The following is a 21,246-nucleotide window of genomic DNA, read 5'->3' as shown; positions in this document are numbered from 1 at the left end:
TTACCTCACCTTGTGAGGATAACGTCACTGAGCCTTTTTCTAAACTGTTTAATGAGTTGGAGAACATATTGTGGGTGATCTTAGACCATTCCTCCATACAGAATACAGAATCCAAGTAATGGACTGCCCTTATGGACTGCACTCTACAATTCAAACCACAGGTTTTCAATAGGTTTCAAGTCCGGAGACTGAAATGGCCATTGCAAAATGTTGATTTTGTTTTCAATTAACAATTTCTTTCTGGATTTTGATGTATGCTTGGGGTTATTATATTGCTGGAAGATCCACTTGTAGACAAATTTCAGCTTCCTAGCAGAGGCAACCCGATTTTCAGAGCCTATACCAAGGCAGAACATATAAACCCAATAATCTATTAATCAACTAAATATTGAACGACAATTAATATTTTGCCACTATGTAACGGCAGCCTTCATTTACATTTACATTTTAGTCATTTAGCAGACGCTCTTATCCAGAGCGGTAGAGTGCATACATTTTATTACATTTTTTTTWACTTTTTTTTTTACATACTGAGACAAGGATATCGCTACCGGCCAAACCCTCCCTAACCCGGACGACGCTATGCCAATTGTGCGTTGCCCCACGGACCTCCCGGTTGCGGCCGGCTGCGACAGAGCCTGGGCGCGAACCCAGCCCAGCCTGGGCGCGAACCCAGAGACTCTGGTGGCGCAGCTAGCACTGCGATGCAGTGCCCTAGACCACTGCGCCACCCGGGAGGTGGCGCCTTCCTCCTCTTCGTCTGAAGAGGAGGTGTAGCAGGGATCGGACCAAGACGCAGCGTAGTTAGTGTCCATGTTTTAATAATAAACAACTGAACACAACACAATACAAAATAACAAAAGTGAATCTAACCGAAAGAGTCCTATCTGGTGCAATGAACACAAAGACAGAAGACAACCACCCACAAAATCCAACACAAAACAGGCTACCTAAATATGGTTCCCAATCAGAGACAATGACAAACACCTGCCTCTGATTGAGAAGCATATCAGGCCAAACATAGAAACGGAAAAACTAGACACACAACATAGAATGCCCACCCAGCTCACGTCCTGACCAACACTAAAACAAAGAAAACACAAAAGAACTATGGTCAGAACGTGACACACTAGTTACAAATTATACAGCAAATAAATTCACGAGTGCACAGTTTTACAACAAATCTGATTTATAAAGGGAAACATGCGTATGTATGGTGTGCGCCAAGTTTATATATCCCGATATTATTGTAAAGAAATGGCACACGCAGATATATATATATATATATGTGTGTGTTTTTTTTTATCCCAGCCCCCGTCCCGGCAAGAGGCCTTTTGGTAGGCTGTCATTGTAAATAAGAATTTTATTCTTAACTGACTTGCCTAATTAAATAAACCTCTCTGGGATAGGTGGGACGCTACCGTCCCACTTGGCCAAAAGCCAGTGAAAATGCAGAGCGCCAAATTCAAATAAATTACTATAAAAATCTAACTTTCATTAAATCACACATGCAATATACCAAATTAAAGCTACACTTGTTGTGAATCCAGCCAACATGTCAGATTTCAAATAGGCTTTTCGGCGAAAGCAAACGATGCTATTATCTGAGGATAGCACCATAGTAAACAAAGAGAGAGAAGCATATTTCAACCCTGCAGGCGCAACACAAAACGCAGAAATAAAAATATAATTCATGCCTTACCTTTGACGAGCTTCTTTTGTTGGCACTCCAATATGTCCCATAAACATCAGAAATGGTCCTTTTGTTTGATTAATTCCATCGATATATATCCAAAATGTCCATTTATTTTGCGCGTTTGATACAGAAAAACACCAGTTCCAACTTGTGCAACGTGACTACAAAATATCTCAAAGGTTACTTGTAAACTTTGCCAAAACAATTCAAACTACTTTTGTAATACAACTTTAGGTATTTATTAACGTAAATAATCGATAAAATTGAAGACGGGATGATCTGTGTTCAATACAGGAGGAAAACAAACTGTAGCTAGCTTTCTGGTCATGCGCCTCTATCTAACAGTACACTTCAAGTTACCCTCGTTCTGGATGGCCGTACTTCTTCATTACACAAAGGAAAAACTTCAACCAATTTCTAAAGACTGTTGACATCCAGTGGAAGCGGTAGGAACTGCAAGAACGTCCCTTAGAAATCTGGATTCCCAATGAAACCTCATTGAAAAGAGAGTGACCTNATGGTTTGTCTTCGGGGTTTCGCCTGCTAAATACGTTCTGTTATACTCACAGACATGATTCAAACAGTTTTAGAAACGTCAGAGTGTTTTCTATCCAAATCTACTAATAATATGCATATCTTATCTTCCGGGGAGGAGTAGCTGGCAGTTGAATTTGGGTATGCTTTTCATCCAAACGTGAAAATGCTGCCCCCAATCCTATTAATTAAATAAAGGTTAAATATAATAACAGAAATACCTTAATCTGCATATCATTAACAAACCCCTATTATATATTATAACCTAGCCTACATAATATATATGTAATATATATATATATATATATATATATATTTGTATACATAATATAAAATCTCTTACTTACTGAAAAATAACTTTCTGTATGGCTCAACTATCCATTATTTCCAATATTCATCCCATGCCCACACACTTATAATTGTTAAAAGTGAAAGCCTACCTGTGAGAGGGGTCGCCCTGGTAGTAGTTGTAGGTTTTTATACACTACCCAAGACCAATCTGTGAGTTCATTTGACCATTGGAAAAAGAGCTAGCGTGTAAATACTTCAGTGTGGGTTGGATTAAATTGAGCCCATCATCTTTATTTTCAAGGTAATGATGGCATTTTTCTTCCCAACACAATACCACAATAAATGTGAGTATACATTTCAAATATTGTTTTGCGCACCTATAGGAGATTCAAAATTACTCCGCAAGTGACAATAGATTAGGAGCTACATTTACTCACCTCCAAAATGAAAGTTAATATTTATTAGCAATTCCCCCCACTCACAATTTCTCACCTGAATGCATTTTTTGAAAATGTGAAGGGGTTGGACAAAGCCTGAAATTGGGTTTGAGAGTTACCCTTTAATAAATGTGACAAATAAACAGCGACACATATTATTATTATTGACAGTTAACATAGAGAATAGATATTAATCAGAACTAAATGTTCATGTAATTCTATTAAATCACCTGACTGTTTGGATGAGTCTGTTAGTAAATGTTTTATTTCTAAAAGATACATAAATATTTATGAATAAAAAAGAACTATTTACATTCAATTAGTTGTCGCTGTGTTAACCACAACCAACATGCTGGATCTCTGTTTAGGGCAGTGTGTCACGTCCTGACCTTAGAGATCCTTTTTATGTCTCTGTTTTGGTTGGTCAGGGCGTGAGTTTGGGTGGGCATTCTATGTCTGGTGTTCTATGTTGTCCTTGTGTTGTATTTCTGTGTGTTTGGCCTGATATGGTTCTCAATCAGAGGCAGCTGTCTATCATTGTCTCTGATTGAGAATCATATTTAGGTAGCCTGTTCCCACCTGTGTTTGTGGGTGGTTGTTTCTGGTTTAGTGTTTGTGTCACCTTTCAGGACTGTGCGTTTGTCGTGTTTGTTGTTTTGTTTAGTGTTGCATATTTTATTAAATGATATGAACACTTATCACACTGCACCTTGGTCCTCTTCTTCTCCTCCAGACGACAAGCGTTGGGTAAGCACTCTAAAATGAGTCTTTCTGGGGAGGGAGAGGAGGGGGGCCCTGCATCTAAAATGAGTCTCCCTGGGCAACATGACACCAAAGCTAAGAGTTGAGATGACAATATTGTTTAAGAATTTGTTTCCAAAAGCCTGTATGCATATTTTTTTCACATCAAAAACGACTGCTTATGTGTATCTTCAATATCACTGTTTCCAGATTTTTTTATTCATATATTTTAGATGTGTATGAAACTGTTTTTTTTGTGCAAAATGCAATATATCCGTTGTTTAGCTGGAATGGAATGTTAGTATACTGTATATTTGACTGTGATATGTGGTTGTCTGACCAAGCTATCTTAAGATGAATGCACTTACAGATGCCATATCTTAATTTGATCCAGTTTCTCATAGCAGGAAAATAATCCTGCAGCAACAAAAATTCTGAATTTTTAATGTCGATTATAATGAATGAACATTTTTGTAGCGGTTGATACAGTACATTTTTGATTAAGGCAAATCAAGTCTGAAATTTTGAAGTGGAAATTATACACGTTAGAATACTTTTTACAACCTTTTTAAACCACCACATGTTTGCATTTCCTGCAGTGCAGGAAAATTACTACATCAACAGGATTATGAAATTAAGATACGCTTACTGTACAATTATTTTAAAAATGCATATTTCCTACAACCGGTGGCAGGTAGCCTAGCGGTTAAGAGCCCCAGAGATGCGCAGCGGTCTAAGGCACTGCAACTCAGTGCTAGAGGCGTCACTATAGACCCTGGTTCGATTCCAGGCTGTATCACAACCGGCCTTGATTGGAAGTCCCATAGGGCGGCGCACAATTGGCCCAGCGTCGTCCGGGTTAGGCTTTTGGCCGGGATAGGCCGTCTATGTAAATAAGAATTTGTTCTTAACTTCTCTAGGCTTGGGGGCACTATTTTCACATCCGGATGAAAAGTGTGCCCAAAGTAAACTGCCTGCTACTCAGGCCCAGAAGCTAGGATATGCATATAATTGGTGGGTTTGGATAGAAAACACTCTGAAGTTTATAAAACTGTTTGAAAAATGTCTGTGAGTATAACAGAACTGATTTGGCAGGCGAAACCCCGAGCACAATCCATCCAGGGAATTTGTTTTTTGAGGTCAATTTGTTTTCCATTYGTTTTCTATGGTAAGCCCGTTTTAATAGAAATATGCTTGCAGGTCCTATAGCTTCCACTAGATGTCAACAGTCTTTAGAAATTGGTTGATGTTTTTCTTTAGAGAAATGAAGAAGTACAGCTGTCCAGAACGAGGCTCCAGCCTAGGGCTCTCTAATGTTTTGATGCGCGCGACCTGGAACGAGCGTTCTTTGTTTTCCTCCAGTATTGAACACAGTTTATCCCGTCTTAAATTGTATCGATTATTTACGTAAAAAAATACCTAAAGTTGTATTAGGAAAGTTGTTTGAAATGTTTGGACAAAGATTACAGGTAATTTATTAGATATTTTGTAGTCATGTTGCGCGAGTTGGAACCGGTGTTTTTCTGGATCAAATGCGCCAAATAAATGGACATTTTGGAGATATAACGACGGAATTAATCGAACAAAAMGACCATTTGTGATGTTTATGGGACATATTGGAGTGCCAACAAAAGAAGATCTTCAAAGGTAAGGCATGAATTATATAGTTATTTCTGTGTTTTGTGTCGCGCCTGGCCGGTTGAAATATGAATGTCATGTGTTTGTTTGGTGGGGTGCTATCCTCAGATAATCGCATGGTTTGCTTTCGCCGTAAAGCCTTTTTGAAATCTGACACATTGGCTGGATTAACAACAAGTGTAGCTTTATTTGGTGTATTGCATGTGTGATTTCATGAAAGTTTAATATTTATAGTAATTTAATTTGAATTTGGCGCTCTGCCATTTCACCGGATGTTGTCGAGGGGTTCAGCTAGCAGAACGTCTAGCCGTAACAAGTTTAACCTCTAATTCCTCCCAAACCCGGATCCGGGAGCACCCCCCACAGTAAAAAAGCTGACTAGCATAGCCTAGCATAGCGCCACAAGTAAATACTAGCATCTAAATATCATTAAATCACAAGTCCAAGACACCAGATGAAAGATACAGATCTTGTGAATCCAGCCATCATTTCTGATTTTTAAAATGTTTTACAGGGAAGACACAATATGTAAATCTATTAGCTAACCACGATAGCAAAAGACACAACTTTTTTTCCCCACCATTTTTTTCCTGCATCAGTAGCTATCACTAATTCGACTAAATAAAGATATATATAGCCACTAACCAAGAAACAACTTCATAAGATGACAGTCTGATAACATATTTATGGTATAGGATATGTTTTTTTAGAAAAATGTGCATTTTTCAGGTATAAATCACAGTTCTACATTGCAGCTGCAATCTGAAATAGCGTTGGAAGCAGCCGGAATAATTACAGAGGCCGACGTCAATTACCAAAATACTCATCCTAAAACATTTCTGAAAAATACACAGCCTACAGTAATCGAAAGACACAGATCTTGTGAATCCAGACAATATTTCAGATTTTCTAAGTGTTTTACAGCGAAAACACAATATATCGTTATATTAGCATACCACATGAGCTAACATCACACCAGAATTGAATCAAGGCAAAAGGGGCGATAACGTTATCGCCACCAAAATATATACATTTTTTCACTAACCTTCTCAGAATTCTTCAGATGACAGTCCTGTAACATCATATTACACAATGCATATAGAGTTTGTTCGAAAATGTGCATATTTAGCATCACAAATCGTGGTTATGCTATGTAATCAGTCAAAACATGGCATGCATTCTGGCCGGCGCCATCTTGGAAAGGCACCTAAGTTTACGATTATTTATCGATTAGATTGACTAAAAAAATACAGGTTGGACAGCTAATGAAAGATGCATTAGTTATTAATGCAACCGCTGATTTAGATTTTTTAAATTAACGTTTCTAGACATCCAGTGTGCGTTACAACCAGACTAGTGCCGCAACAATGGCCGACAACTGCGTTTACATTTTTCACATAAATACGGAATAAAATCATAAATAACTCTTACTTTTGGACGAGCTTCCATCAGTATCTTGGGCAATGTGTCCTTTGTCCAAAAGAATCGTTGCTTTGTTGTAAAACGACCTCRTCAACTTCGYAACTAGCAGCTAACGATAGCTACACGGCACACACATGRCCAAATCCTCAAACGCAATACTAAGGAAATTCCGAAAAATAGCAATATACTCGCATAAACTGATATAAATCGGTTTCAAATAACTTCGTTATGATGTTTCTAACACCTATATCGAATTAAATCACAGACGGATAGATCTTTGGTCAATAACGAGAGCTTTTGAGCATACCATTCTGATGTCTTCCCTGCGTCCTGGCGAGCGTCGAAAGGAAGGGACACCTCACTCCATTGCCTTTTATAAACTCTGAGAAACACGTAGAGAGGCCATTCCACTTCTCATTGGTTACTGACATCCAGGGGAAGGCGGGTGCAGTTCATTTCCATCCATAGGGCACACACAGAGCTTAAAACTGATCCGAGATCAGAGACTATTTTTCAGAGCTTCGCATGTCCTGTCATGATTTTCGCTGTAGAAAGAGTTCTGGTTCACCCACAGACATAATTCAAACGGTTTTAGAAACTAGAGAGTGTTTTCTATCCAATAGTAATAATAATATGCATATTGTACGAGCAATAATTGAGTACGAGGCAGTTTAATTTGGCAATGAAAAAAAAAAAAAAATGCTAACAGCTCCCCCTATTGACAAAAGGTTAATTAAGCAAGCTTGCAAGTCATTTGGACTCGGGTTGTGAAAAATCATTGGGGTTTATGATATGTATTTCTTTTGATGTGCTACATTGAAAATGTATGTTGCTTTGGTGGAGTCATTTACTGTTTCAGTTTCATTTCATGATTGGGAAAGCATATCCTTATACAGTGGCTTGCGAAAGTATTCACCCCCCTTGGCATTTTTCCTATTTTGTTGCATTACAACCTGGAATTAACATTTATTTTTGGGGGGTTTGTATCATTTGATTTACACAACATGCCTACCACTTTGAAGATGCAAAATATTTTTCATTGTGAAACAAACAAGAAACAAGACAAGCTTGTGACTCTACAAACTTTTGCTAATTCTTTTGATTATTTTGCTAACCTCCCATTATTGTAATGGTGAGAGGTTAGCATGTATTGGGGGTATGACATTTGTGCATCTAATTTTCTCACTCATTATTATTCATGATTCATTAAGGACTATCCGTAATCATGGTAGCATTAACGTGTTCAGAAACATTCTAGTTTTATTCACAATAAAAGTTTTTTTTAAAACAACATTCTTTTAGGCACAAAATAATCTGAAACACGACCAAAACAAACAGAAAATGACCTCAGTAAAAAGTAATGAAAGTAAAAAGCATGAAAAAAACTGCTATTCTTTGGTGGTGAAAATAGTGACAGTATATTTGTTCAACATATTCAGATATATCAGTGTCCTGAAACCTGCCATATAGTCATAAATTGTATCGATGACGCTGTGAGTCGAGAAGCAGGTGAAATGTTTAATAAAACATGGAACGAGACAACAGAACAAAAGCGTCTTAACATACAAATACAGACTGAGGAATGAATGTACGGGAGGGACATAAAAGGGGAGGTAATGGAGTCCAGGTGTGAATCATAGACCAGGATGTCATCGATATACACGACCACCTGGCGTCCGAGCATGTCCTTGAACACCTCGTTAACAAATGCCTGGAACACTGACGGAGCATTGGCTTAACCAAATGGCATCACCAAGTACTCGTAGTGACCAGACATCATGCTGAACGCCAACTTCCACTCATCCTCCTCCCGGATGTGGATGAGATTATAAGCACTCCACAGGTCCAGTTTGGTTACAAAACAGGCCCCCCGGAGCTGTTCGATGGCTGCCGGCACCAATGGGAGAGGGTACCGATACTTTGTGGTAATTTAATTGAGTCCTCTGTAGTCAATGCATGGACGGAACCCTCCATCCTTCTTGCCACGAAGAAGAAACCAGCCGACTCAGGGGAAGTGGACGTGTGGACGAAACCTTGTTGGAGCGCCTCTTGGATGTAATCCTCTATGTCCTGGGTCTCAGCCAGAGACAGAGGGTAGATGCATCTGCGCGGAGGTGCTGCACCGTCAAGCAGGTCGATGGCACAGTCCCAGGGGCGATGAGGAGGAAGACAGGTAGCGCGGGTCTTGGAGAATACCTCCCGCAGGTCCTGGTATACTGCCGGGATGTTGGGCTGAAGGGCAACCACAGGACTCTCAACAGATGTGGAACCACAGGGAACAGGGAAGCAGGACCTCCGGCATTCAGGTGACCAATCTGATTTTCATCCTATTAGTGTTTTATCCAGTGTTTTACTTGCTATATTGTATTTACTTTGCCACCATGGCCTTTTTTTTGCCTTCACCTCCCTTATCTCACCTCACTTGCTCACATTGTATATAGACTTATTTTTCTACTGTATTATTGACTGTATGTTTGTTTTACTCCATGTGTAACTCTGTGTTGTTGTATGTGTCGAACTGCTTTGCTTTATCTTGGCCAGGTCGCAATTGTAAATGAGAACTTGTTCTCAACTTGCCTACCTGGTTAAATAAAAAATAAATAAAAATTAGGGTTACGGCGTTGAAGCCAAGGGAGGCAGAGGATGATCTTGTGACCTGGTGCACTGGTAATGAGGGGATATTTTCCTGATGATTGGACTCCACGGTGAGGGTGAGTGGTTGAGTGATGTGGGTGACGGTTCCGGATCCTAATGGCTGATTATCAAGGGCTTGAACCGGAAAACGAGAGGAGAGCGGGTATGAAATGACATTGAGAGAGGAGGCAAGGGTCTGGTCAATAAAGTTCCCTGCAGCACCAGAATCCACTAACGCTGTAGACACAGTACACGAGGGACAGTCAATGAGTGTGATGGACACCAAAAATAGTGGAAAACTCACTCCTGCCCTATGAGGTGGAATATCACTTGACCGTCCCTTTGCCTTGGGAATCCCATATTAGAACGTGCCGGACACTGCTGGAGCATGTGCCCTTCTTGGCCACAATACAGACCYAGCCCCAGCTGTCTCCGTCTGTGTAGTTCCGCCGCGGGTAGGAGTGAGACCCCTACCTCCATGGGTTCAGGCTCTGATCCAGAGTGTTCCCTGAGGGAGGGAGAGAAGCAATGAGAGTACCGAAGCTCGCTTAGTAGGCCATCGCAATGAGTGCGTCTAAGGAGAGATTGTCATCTCGACAGGCCAATTCCGTCAGACCTCCTCGCAAAGACCTCTTTGGAATAGCGTACTAAGTGCCGGCTCGTTCCATCCACTGGATACTGCTATTGTCCGAAAGGTGAGTGCGTACTCGGCAGCCGTCTGATCCCTCTGCCGTAATTGGAGTAAGCACTCACTCAAAGATGCATTTGAACAGAGCCATGATCCCCTCATATGAATCAAGCTCCTCCTCTCTCATAGACAGCCTTAGCCCATTCCAAAGCCTGCCCAATCAGCAGAGAAATAACCGCGGCAACCTGACCTCTCAGTGGTGGGAGCTCCCATCTGGTGCATAAAGTAGAGGAAGCACTGAAGTAGGAAGCCACAGCATTTAGATGAGGTGCCATCATATTTGTCCGGAAGGGACAAACAGGCATCGCTGACCTGAGGGGGTTGCTGAATGGCCTGTTGTTTTGGCTCACTGGGTCAACTGGTTGTAGAAAATCCTCCGCTAGTCGATGGTAACGCCTCCTGGGCATGTTCGCGTTATTGCAAACTGCGAAGAACCTCTCCCATAGACGTCACCAGTTGTGCCAGCTGGTCCTGGTGTTGACGTAGTAGGTATCCCTGCTCGTCGAGCGTCTGGGAGATATTCGATTTTCCTGTTGCTTCCATTGTTGGAGTCYGTATTCTGTAACGATGACGCTGTGAGTCGAGAAGCAGGTGAAATGTTGAATAAAACAACAAGCTGTAACGGTTCTCGTCCTCTTCATCTGAGGAGTAGCAAGGATCGGACCAATACGCAGCGTGGTAAGTGTCCATTTTAATTTATTAAAACTGAACACTGAAAAATACAAAATAACAAAGTGAATAATACCGAAAAAGTCCTGAAATGTGAAACAAACACCACAACAGGAAACAATCACCCACAAAACACAATAGAAAACAGGCTACCTAAATATGGCTCCCAATCAGAGACAACGACTGACACCTGCCTCTGATTGAGAACCATACTAGGCCAAACACATAGAAATATAACATACAGAACAAAACATAGAAAAACAACATAGAATGCCCACCCCAACTCACGCCCTGACCAAACTAAAATAAAGACATAAAAAAGGAACTAAGGTCAGAARGTGACACAAGCATGGAACGAGACAACAAAACATAACATAATAACAGGAACAATACCAACTGAGGAATGAACGTAAGAGAGGGACATATAAAGGGGAGGTAATGAGGAAGGTAATGGAGTCCAGGTGTAAATCATAATGATCTGCAGGTGTGCGTAATGATGAATCCCAGGACCGGTGGTTAGTATTCCGGCGATGTCGCATTCCGGACATTTGTAGAGAGAAAAATGTATAGTATAAAAGATAATATAATAATATATAAAAATATTTGAGTAGACTAACCAGACCAGTTCAAAAAGCAGTATCAGTCAAAAGACAGACAGTGAGGTATCAGATTTAGATTGTATTGATTGTACAGTCCACACTATATATATATTTTGACAGTGAAACATTTCTAAACTATCAAAATAAAGAAAGTCACACACTCCATGTATAAAATCCCAACAATTTGTGAAACATTTAACATTTAGCTCAATACTCCAGCATTTTGGATTTGAGATCAAATGTTTCATATGAGGTGACAGTATATAATGTCACCTTTAATTTGAGGGTATTTTCATACATATCTGTTTAACCGTTTAGAAATGAAATCAAATGATGTATCTTGTCCCCCCATTTGAAGAAGTCATAAGCATTCTGACCAATTCATTTATAGTTTATTAAATTAGTCAAAAGTTTWGTATTTGGTCCCATATTCCTTGCACGAAATGACTCAAACTCATTGGTTGCATTGGTTGCATTTGCAGTTTGTTTAGGTTGTGTTTTGGGTTATATTTTGCCCAATAGTAACTGAATGACTGGAGTCATTTTATTGTCTAAGTGAGTAGATATCATGTTTCTAAACACTACTAAATGAATCATGATGATGCCATGATTAAGAAAAATAATGAATGAATCATGAATAATAATGAGTTAGAAAGTTAGAGGCTACAACAAAACATGCTAACCTCTCACCATTACCAATTCGATTACATTATAACAAATAAAAAAAAATTGGGGTGGGAGGTATGATCTCACCATTACCAATAACAGAGGAGGTATGATCTCACCATTACCAATAACAGAGGAGGTATGATCTCACCATTACCAATAACAGAGGAGGTATGATCTCACCATTACCAATAACAGAGGAAGTATGATCTTTGTGCCTCTGTAACTTTCTCATTCATCATCATTCACGATTCATTCATGATTATTCATGATTACTCATAATCACATCAGGGAAATAATCCTGCATGCAGAGCAAATGTGCATTAATACGTGGATTACAATTAATGGAAATGTTTTGCAAGGGTTGGTACAATTTCCATTTTGGCAAATCAAGTCTGACACATTGAAGTGTAAATTCCCCACTTTAGAAGCCTTTGTAAAACCTTATAGTGGTTTAATAATTTATTTCAACAATAAAATATAATTTTCCAACATTTCTGAAAGTGAAAAAATAGCATTTTAGAATGAAACTCTTATGTTTCCCCATCTGYGCTCAGAGTAGATGAGAGACGTAATGATTGTCTCTGTTGTGTTGAAGTCCAATCAAGCAGGAGAGACCAGCCTCCCCTGTAACCAGCTGTGTGTCCATGAAGAGTGACCAGTCTATGCTTATACCTATACAGTTTAGAGTGGAAGACTTTTCTACTGAACAAAGGTAAGAAGTTAAGTTAAACAACACTGTCTACACTGTCTCTAGTCATTTCTCCTCTCCCATTTTCCCATTTCTTTTAGTTGTTTTCATAATCCATAGGCTAATCCTTTTTTCCATGTTCATAGTTCTAAATCAATATTTAACAAGCACAACATTTACTCCGTGTGTGTGTGTGTGTGTGTGTGTGTGTCCTCTCCATGTTCAGTGGCCTTGTTATGAACATGCACATCCTGAGGAAAATGAACCAGACGGAGCTTGCTGACACACTGGAGAAAAGTAAGAACTGTCTGCCTCATGTTGAATGCTGTTTTGTAAAAAAAAACATTTAAAAGCTGTAGCTAAAGTACAGCTAAAGTAGCTGTGTAACTCAATGATGTTGTAGCAGCCTTAACACAACGCCAAGTGACCTTGTCAAGTAGCAGGAGGGATGTGTAGGAGAGAAAGAGACAACTTGAATAATACCATCAATAATAATACCAATAATAATAAAATGAGTCACTCCAGTGTGTAATACATTATGAAAACATTTACACATTTAGACAGACAGTTAAGAGAATAAAATATTAGAATGTACAACTGTATAACACAGTCCTACAATACAGTAAAACACACGTAATATTAATATCTTCTGTATTATTTCTAGATTCAGATGAGCTTGTTGTGATTTGCCAACGTGAACTCAAATCTAATCTAAAGAAGAAGTTTCAATGTGTATTTGAGGGGATCGCTAAACAAGGAAACCCAACACTTCTCAATAAGATCTACACAGAGCTCTACATCACAGAGGGTGGAACAGGAGAGGTCAATAATGAACATGAGCTGAGACAGATTGAGACAACAACCAGGAAACAAGCAAAGGGCAAGGCAGTACAAAATTAGGTTGTAGGTTTGGAGTTTCAATCTGGAATGAAGGTTATGTTGTGGAGGGTAGCATCCTGTATATGTCCCTGCCGAAAAATCCAAGTTTATCTAACTCCAAAACTCTCTTTTTGTAAAAAACATGTTGAAAAATGTGAGAGCTCACATGCAGCTGTGTCTCTCTAAGCAGAGGGAGGGGCCACAAATCTTAAGATAGCTAGGTCAGACAACCCCACATATCATAGTCCAAAAACATGACATGAACATTCAATTCCAGCTAAACAATGGATTTAGCGTTTTGCAAAAAAACTAAAACATTTTCATACCAATATAAAAATCTAGAACAGTTATATTGAAGCTACCCATAAGCAATGATTTCTGATGAAAAAACACAAATGTGATTTTTTTGTTGTATATATGGCGTTTTGGAAAATAAATTTTTAAACAATATTGTCAGTCACCTCTTAGCTTTGGTGTCATGTTCCCCTAAGAGATGCATTTTAGAGACAGGGACCACCTCCTCTCTCTCCCCAGAGAGACTCATTTTAGAGCACTGACCCCTAAACAGAGATCCAGCATGTTGGTTGTGGTTAACACAGAGACAAATAATTCATAAATGTAAATTGTTCGATTTTATTTATTATCTCTTAGAAATAAAACATTTACTAACAGCAACATCTAAACAGTCAGGTGATTTAATGCAATTACTTTTTCTAGCCAAATGACTACTCAAAACCCGCCCACAAGGCCTGAAAACTAACCTGAAAAATAGCCCCGGATAGGCCTACATCTTATTTCAGATAGCCTACAGTAGCCTAGACAAGATGTTGGCAAAGATGTAAACTGAACGATTTAGCAGCTTGCTCAATTCAAATTGTCAGATTAATTGATTTAACATGAATAGCAAGGCATTTCAAGGTAAGAAGGGCTTCTGTTGCCCAGTAGCCTGCTGGAATAGGCTACTGAGGATGGAGTCATAATTTCAATCACTGAATCAAATATGAATAAAATGTATATGAACTGAATAGGCCTATGCTGTCAACAACATACTTGTTTTTTTTTACCTGTATCTGACTGACTGTTACCTTCAATCTAATGCAATCTAACATCAGATCAGCAATTGCGATAGAACTGTGACCATGGTCACACTTGATATCTTCCAATTGATTAACTAAACAAGGCCTTTAATAATTGCATAAACACAAGGCTACAACAACAATACACTGAAGTTATAGGCTATGTATTAAATCCGTTTGCCAGCTCCAGGTAGGCTACACAAGTGGCACAAAATGATTTGCAATGACTCCATTAATTCAACATATGTATAGTATAAAATGGTAGGCTACAGTAGCCTACATAGACATATACATTAACTTATTTGATATAGGGGGCAGCATTTTCACTTTTGGATGAATTGCGTGCCCATAGTGAACTGCCTCCTACTCTGTCCCAGATGCTATATATGCATACTATTATTACTATTGGATAGAAAACACTCTGAAGTTTCCAAAACTGTTTGAATGATGTCTGTGAGTATACAGATCATATGGCAGGCAAAACCTGAGAAAAAATCCAAACAGGGTGAGAATTCTGAGAAGGGTCGATATTAAAGTCATCGCCTATTCAATTCCCTGTAATATATGGATCTGTTTGCACTTTCTACGCCTTCCACTAGATGTCAACAGTCTGTAGAACGCTGAATGAAGCCTCTAGTGTGATGTGGGCCGGATGGAAGGTGTTTCATCACTGGTCTGGCAGATTGCCAGTTCTTGCTCACGCGCTTCCTCATTGATACTCTCTTGCGTTCCATTATTATACAGACATGAAGAAATGCTCCGGTTGGAACGTTATTGGATATATTGTAAACAACATCTGAAGATTGATTCTCTACTAAGTTTGAAAAGTTTATTCGACTTGTAATATAACTTTTTGAAGTTTTCGTCGCACGTTTGGCTGCATCTGCCGAGCATTTGGACACGCAAAAGTAGCTAAGTAGCAAAAGTAGCTAATTGGACATAAGTAATGGACATTATCGAACAAACAACGATTTATTGTGGAACTAGGATTCCTGGCAGTGCATTCTGATGAACATAATCAAAGGTAAGGGAATATTTATGATGTCTTTTCGTATTTCTGTTGACTCCAACATGGCGGAGAAATGTTGTTAAATCTGAGCGCTGTCTCAGATTATTGCATGGTGTGCTTTTTACATAACGTTTTTTTTTAAAATCTGACACAGCGGTTGCATTAAGAACAAGTGTATCTTTCATTCTGTGTAAAACATGTTTCATCAAATTTATATGAGTATTTCTGTTATTTGACATGGCTCTCTGCAATTACTCCGGATATTAGACGCATTTCTGAACATTGCGCCAATGTAAACTGAGATTTGTTGGATATAAATATGCACATTATCGACAAAACATAAATGTATTGTGTAACATGAGTCCGTCATGAGTGTCATCTGATGAAGATCATTAGTGATCATTTTATCTCTATTCTGCTTTGTACTACTATCTTTTGCTGGGAGATGGCCGTTTTTTTCTGTGGCTATTACTGAGCTAACATAATTGTATGCTTTCCCCGTAAATCCTTTTTGAAATCAGACATGTTGCTGGATTCACAACATGTGTAGCTTTAATTTGGTGTCTTTCATGTGTGTTTCATGAAAGATTGATTTTTATAGTAATATATTTGAATTTGGCGCTCTACATTTTTTCTGGATTTTGGCCAAGTGGGACGCTACCGTCCCACCTGTCCCCAGAGTTAATAGGCTACTTGATGGTCAACAGATGTATCATTCTCCACATTTAATGTCAGTTTCATTGTGGAGTTTTTCTCATAACAGAATCACATGAGATAGTTTTATAACTTTCACTTCAAATTTCCACTCGTGAGACCCAAGAACTGATCATGCGTAAATACCTTCGCATGACATGGTTTTCCATAAGTCACCCCGTGCTAATTTACCTAGTGAGCTCTAGAGCGCCAAAAGTAGTTTTCCTGTGCTTTGTTGCCTTATTTCTTGATGTGCATCAGTTCTAGAGCGTTAATATGTTTTATGGAAAAAGGGTTGTAAAATAGGTGTCTCTATAATGACAATCTAAATAGCCTACCTTATAACATTTAGGACTACTGATTAGTTTCCACTTTGAAAACTGCTGTCTGACAGCAACTAAGCTCAAGTAGCAGTTCTACTAACTAGTAATATCTAATTCCAGGTATTTATTACGTTCCGGCCCCGGAATCGGGTGTCAGTCTCGGCCCTGAATCAAAATGAATGACTGCCCAGAATCGGCAGAAGTACATCTGGCCTTTTCAGTCTACCGGAATTCAGCCGACTTTGCCGGCATCTTACCAGAATCCCCCCAGAAGCGGACCGATGCTAATTTAAATAAATGTATACAAAATTACCCGATTTTTTTGTAATTTTAAATATTACTATTATACATTTTATACATACAAATTATACCCATCCACAAATAAACGTTTGTGTCGGAGGAAACACCATACACCTGGTGACCGTGTCAGCGCCTAGCCAGCCACAGGAGTCACGACAGCGTGTGTTTGGCCTTGTATGGTTCTCAATCAGAGGCAGGTGTCGATCGTTGTCTCTAATTGAGAATCATACTTAGGTAGCCTGTTTTCCCACTATGGGTTGTGGGTAGTTGTTTCCGTTTCAGTGTTTGCACCATTCGGGACTGTTTCGGTTTTCATTTGATTCTCTTGTTCTTTTTGTGTTCATTCTCATTAAACGTTATTATGGATACGTACCACGCTGCACATTGGTCTGACATTTCCTACTCCTCCTCAGACGAAGAGGACGAAAGCCGTTACAGCCAGAGTAGTCCCAATCGGCCCGAGTCCCAAGTAATACATTTGGCCAAGATAAGTCTCACCGGAATCGGCCCGAGCCCCAAGTAATACATTTAGGCCAGACACCGGAATCGGCCCGAGCTCAATCCCCGCATCCTAGCCATTAAATAATACTCCCGAAGGCGGCCCAGACTCGGGCCACATGACGTCGGCCGAGTCTGACTCTCAGCCGGAATCGGCCCAGATCCACTGTGCTAGCTGGGTATATTACTCTGTCCTTTAGAATAGATTATTGTTCAGAAATATTTACTTTATTTTGTAATCTTTCCATATAGTGTTTTCTGCTCTGTCGTCTCTACATGAATCCTGTACAAAATAACAACTTTACTTTCTGTTTCAGCTCAGGCGTCTCCCCATCCTGATAATAAAGTGTTTTATTGGTATCTTCCAATAGATGGCAGTAAACACCTGCTGTAACTAGACTTTACAACAGTATGTGTTCGGTTTCTTGGTCCTGGTGACCCCTGGCCCCTTATTCACAAAGGGAGTCTCCGAGGAGGAGTGCTGATCTAGGATCAGGTCACCCTGTCAATGTAATCTTATTCATTATGATCTAAAAGGCTAAAATGATCCCAGATCAGCACTCCTACTCCTTTTGAATCCATCATGATTTATAAGTTATATTCTTTAAGAATCAATTAATATAATTAATTGAACTGCTTGCCATGAACAGATATGAGGTCTTAACTTAAAGGTACTATATAAACCTTATATAAACCTTATGGTCATTTTAATGGGGTTGAACATCCATCCCATCAGATTGTGTGAAGGATTTTATGAGTTCAGAAAAATACTGACTTGAAAGCATTTCTCTGACCTCACCCTGCTGAAACACACGCAAGTAAACACCACATAGCTACAGTTAAATGCTTTTCTGGTTTTACCCACTTTTACAGCCAATGTATGAACTGGCATCCATATGAATCAGTGGAATAAACAGACCAGTTAGCCACCTCCCAGTAGATGGACCCCACSCAGAACTTTCTGCAATACCGCATCTTCAGTAACAGAGCATTCTAGACACTATCTGGTTTAACCAGGTAGGCCAGTTGAGAACAAGTTCTCATTTACAACTGTGACCTGGCCAAGATAAAGCAAAGCAGTGCGACACAAACAACACAGAGTTACACATGGGATAAACAAACGTACAGTCAATAACACAATAGAAAAATCTATATACAGTGTGTGCAAATGTAGTAAGATTTAGCAACTAACACTGGAGTGATAGATGTGTAGAAGATGAATGTGCAAGTAGAGATACTGGGGTGCAAAGGTGCATAAAAAAATAACAATATGGGGATGAGGTAGCTGGGTGGGCTATTTACAGATGGGCTGTGTACAGGTGCAATGATCGGTAAGCTGCTCTGACAGCTGATGCTTAAAAACTGTTTTGAACAAGGTGGGGGTGTCACGCCCTGGCCTAACCAAAATAGAGAACAAAAGCCTCTCTATGGCCAGGGCGTGACACCCCCACCTTGTTCAAAACAGTTTTTAAGCATCAGCTGTCAGAGCAGTGACTAGGGTGGGCATTCTAGTTTCTTTATTTCTATGTTTTGTATTTCTATGGTTCTCAATCAGGGACAGCTGTCTATCGTTGTCTCTGATTGGGAATCATACTTAGGTAGCCTTTTTCCCGTTGGTGTTTGTGGGTAGTTTACTTTGTTAGTGGCACTATTGCCCAAGTTAAGCTTCACGGTCGTTTCCTTGTTTTGTTGTTTTGTTGGCGACATTCATTTCAAATAAAAATAAATGTACGCTTATCACGCTGCGCTTTGGTCCAGTCATTTCCAGGAAGAGGATCGTGACAGAACTACCCACCACAAATGGACGAAGCAGCGTGTTAAGGAGGAGCAGCGTTTTTTGGACTCATGGACTTGGGAGGAAAACCTGGACGGTAAAGGACCCTGGGCAAAGGCTGGGGAATATCGCCGTCCAAAGGAGGAAATAAAGGCAGCGAAGGAGGAGCGGCGTCGATATGAGGAGGCAAGTCATCGAAGCAGGCACGAGAGGCAGCCCCAAAACATTTTGGGGGGGGCGCACAGGGAGATTGGCGGAGTCAGGTGATAGACCTGAGCCAACTCCCCGTGCTTACCGCGGGGAGCGAGTGACTGGGAAGGCACCGTGTTATGCGGTAAAGCGCACAGTGTCTCCGGTGCGCATGCACAGCCCGGTGCACAGCCCGGTGCGCTCAAAGCCAGCTCTCCGTAAGTACCACGCTAGAGTGGGCATCCAGCCAGGGCGGACTGTGCCAGCTCAGCGCTCTTGGTCTCCGGTGCGCTGTTTCGGCCCAGGGTATCCTGCGCCGGCTCTGCGCACTGTGTCTCCGGTGCGCTGTGACTGCTCAGTGCGTCCTATGCCTGCGCTCCGCCCGTGCCGGGCTAAAGTGGGCATTCAGCCAAGAGGAGAGGTGCAAGTGTTAAGCACCAGATCTCCAGTGCCCCCCCACAGCCCGGTTCGACTTGTGCCTCCTCCAAGGACCAGGCCTCCAGTAGGTCTCCCCAGCCTGGTTCATCCTGTGCCTCCTCCAAGGACCAGGCCTCCAGTAGGTCTCCCCAGCCGGGTTCATCCAGTGCCTCCTCCAAGGACCAGGCCTCCAGTAAGTCTCCCCAGCCTGGCGAATCCTGTGCCTCCTCCAAGGACCAGGCCTCCAGCGACGGTCCCCAGTCCGGGGCCTGCAGCGAGGGTCCCCAGTCCGGGGCCCGCAATGAGGGTACCCATTCCGGGGCCAGCAACGAGCGTCCCCAGTCCGGGGTCGGCGGCGTGGGTCCACGCACCAGAGGCACCACCAAAGTGGGGGGAGCCAGAGGCGGAGGGGGGTCTACGTCCCGCACCAGAGCTGCCGCCGTAAAAGAAGCCGACCCGGACCCTCCCCTTTAGAGTCAGGTTTTGCGGCCAGAGTCCGCACCTTTGAGGGGAGGGGGGGGTACTGTCACACTTTGGCCATAGAGAGGCTTTTATTCTCTATTTTGGTTAGGCCAGGGTGTAACCATGCTAAAACAAAGAAATAACAAAATAACTAAGGTCAGAACGTGACAGGAGCACACACAACGCAATCTCTCCCTCTCTTTATCTCTGTCGCTCTCTCTCTCTCTCTCTCTCTCTCCATTACGTAACGACATTGTTGTTTCATTAATGCATTATCATTGTTTGTTCCATGATGTCTGTGTTGATGATGTTTCTCTCCCAAAAGACACCCGACACCACTGTCCTCTTTTTACAGGTAGGCCTACACATGACTTCAAATAATTTTTTTAATGATTGTAATTACAAACACGTATGCATTATCCATTGGTAATAGTAACAACCCTGACAATACACTGAATATGCTATTTGCCTTCAGATGCACATGTGTCTTGGAGGAGATCTGTCTGAGGTCATCCTCTCAGAGAGATCTGTCTGGAGGTCTCCTCTCAGAGGAGATCTGTCTGGAGGTCGTCCTCTCAAGAGAGATCTGTCTGGAGGTCATCCTCTCAGAGGAGATCTTCTGGAGGTCTCTCTCAGAGGAGATCTGTCTGGAGGTCATCCTCTCAGAGGAGATCTGTCTGGAGGTCGTCCTCTCAGGGAGATCTGTCTGGAGGTCGTCCCTCTCAGAGGAGATCTGTCTGGAGGTCATCCTCTCAGGGGAGATCTGTCTGGAGGTCGTCCTCTCAGAGGAGATCTGTCTGGAGGTTGTCCTCTAGAGGAGATCTGTCTGGAGGTCATCTCTCAGAGGAGATCTGTCTGGAGGTTCCTCTCAGAGGAGATCTGTCTGGAGGTCATCTCTCAGCGGAGATTGTCCTGGAGTC

The 21,246-nt window shown here is 41.0% G+C and overlaps 1 protein-coding gene across 1 annotated transcript in view; it reads right to left on the bottom strand.

Moving 5' to 3' along the window:
- Positions 1-21,246, bottom strand: part of LOC111978111 (NLR family CARD domain-containing protein 3) — a gene marked incomplete at its 3' end in the record, with an annotated part of 56,032 nt that overhangs the window by 12,704 nt on the left and 22,082 nt on the right. The window contains exon 2 of the mRNA XM_024142122.2: positions 14,047-14,145. Within this exon, the coding sequence (XP_023997890.2) occupies positions 14,047-14,145 (99 nt within the window). The remainder of the gene's footprint in view (positions 1-14,046; positions 14,146-21,246) is intronic.

The sequence above is a fragment of the Salvelinus sp. IW2-2015 genome, unplaced genomic scaffold (assembly GCF_002910315.2).
Source record: "Salvelinus sp. IW2-2015 unplaced genomic scaffold, ASM291031v2 Un_scaffold2972, whole genome shotgun sequence".
NCBI lineage: Eukaryota > Metazoa > Chordata > Actinopteri > Salmoniformes > Salmonidae > Salvelinus > Salvelinus sp. IW2-2015.
This window is presented reverse-complemented; position numbering and strand designations above follow the sequence as displayed.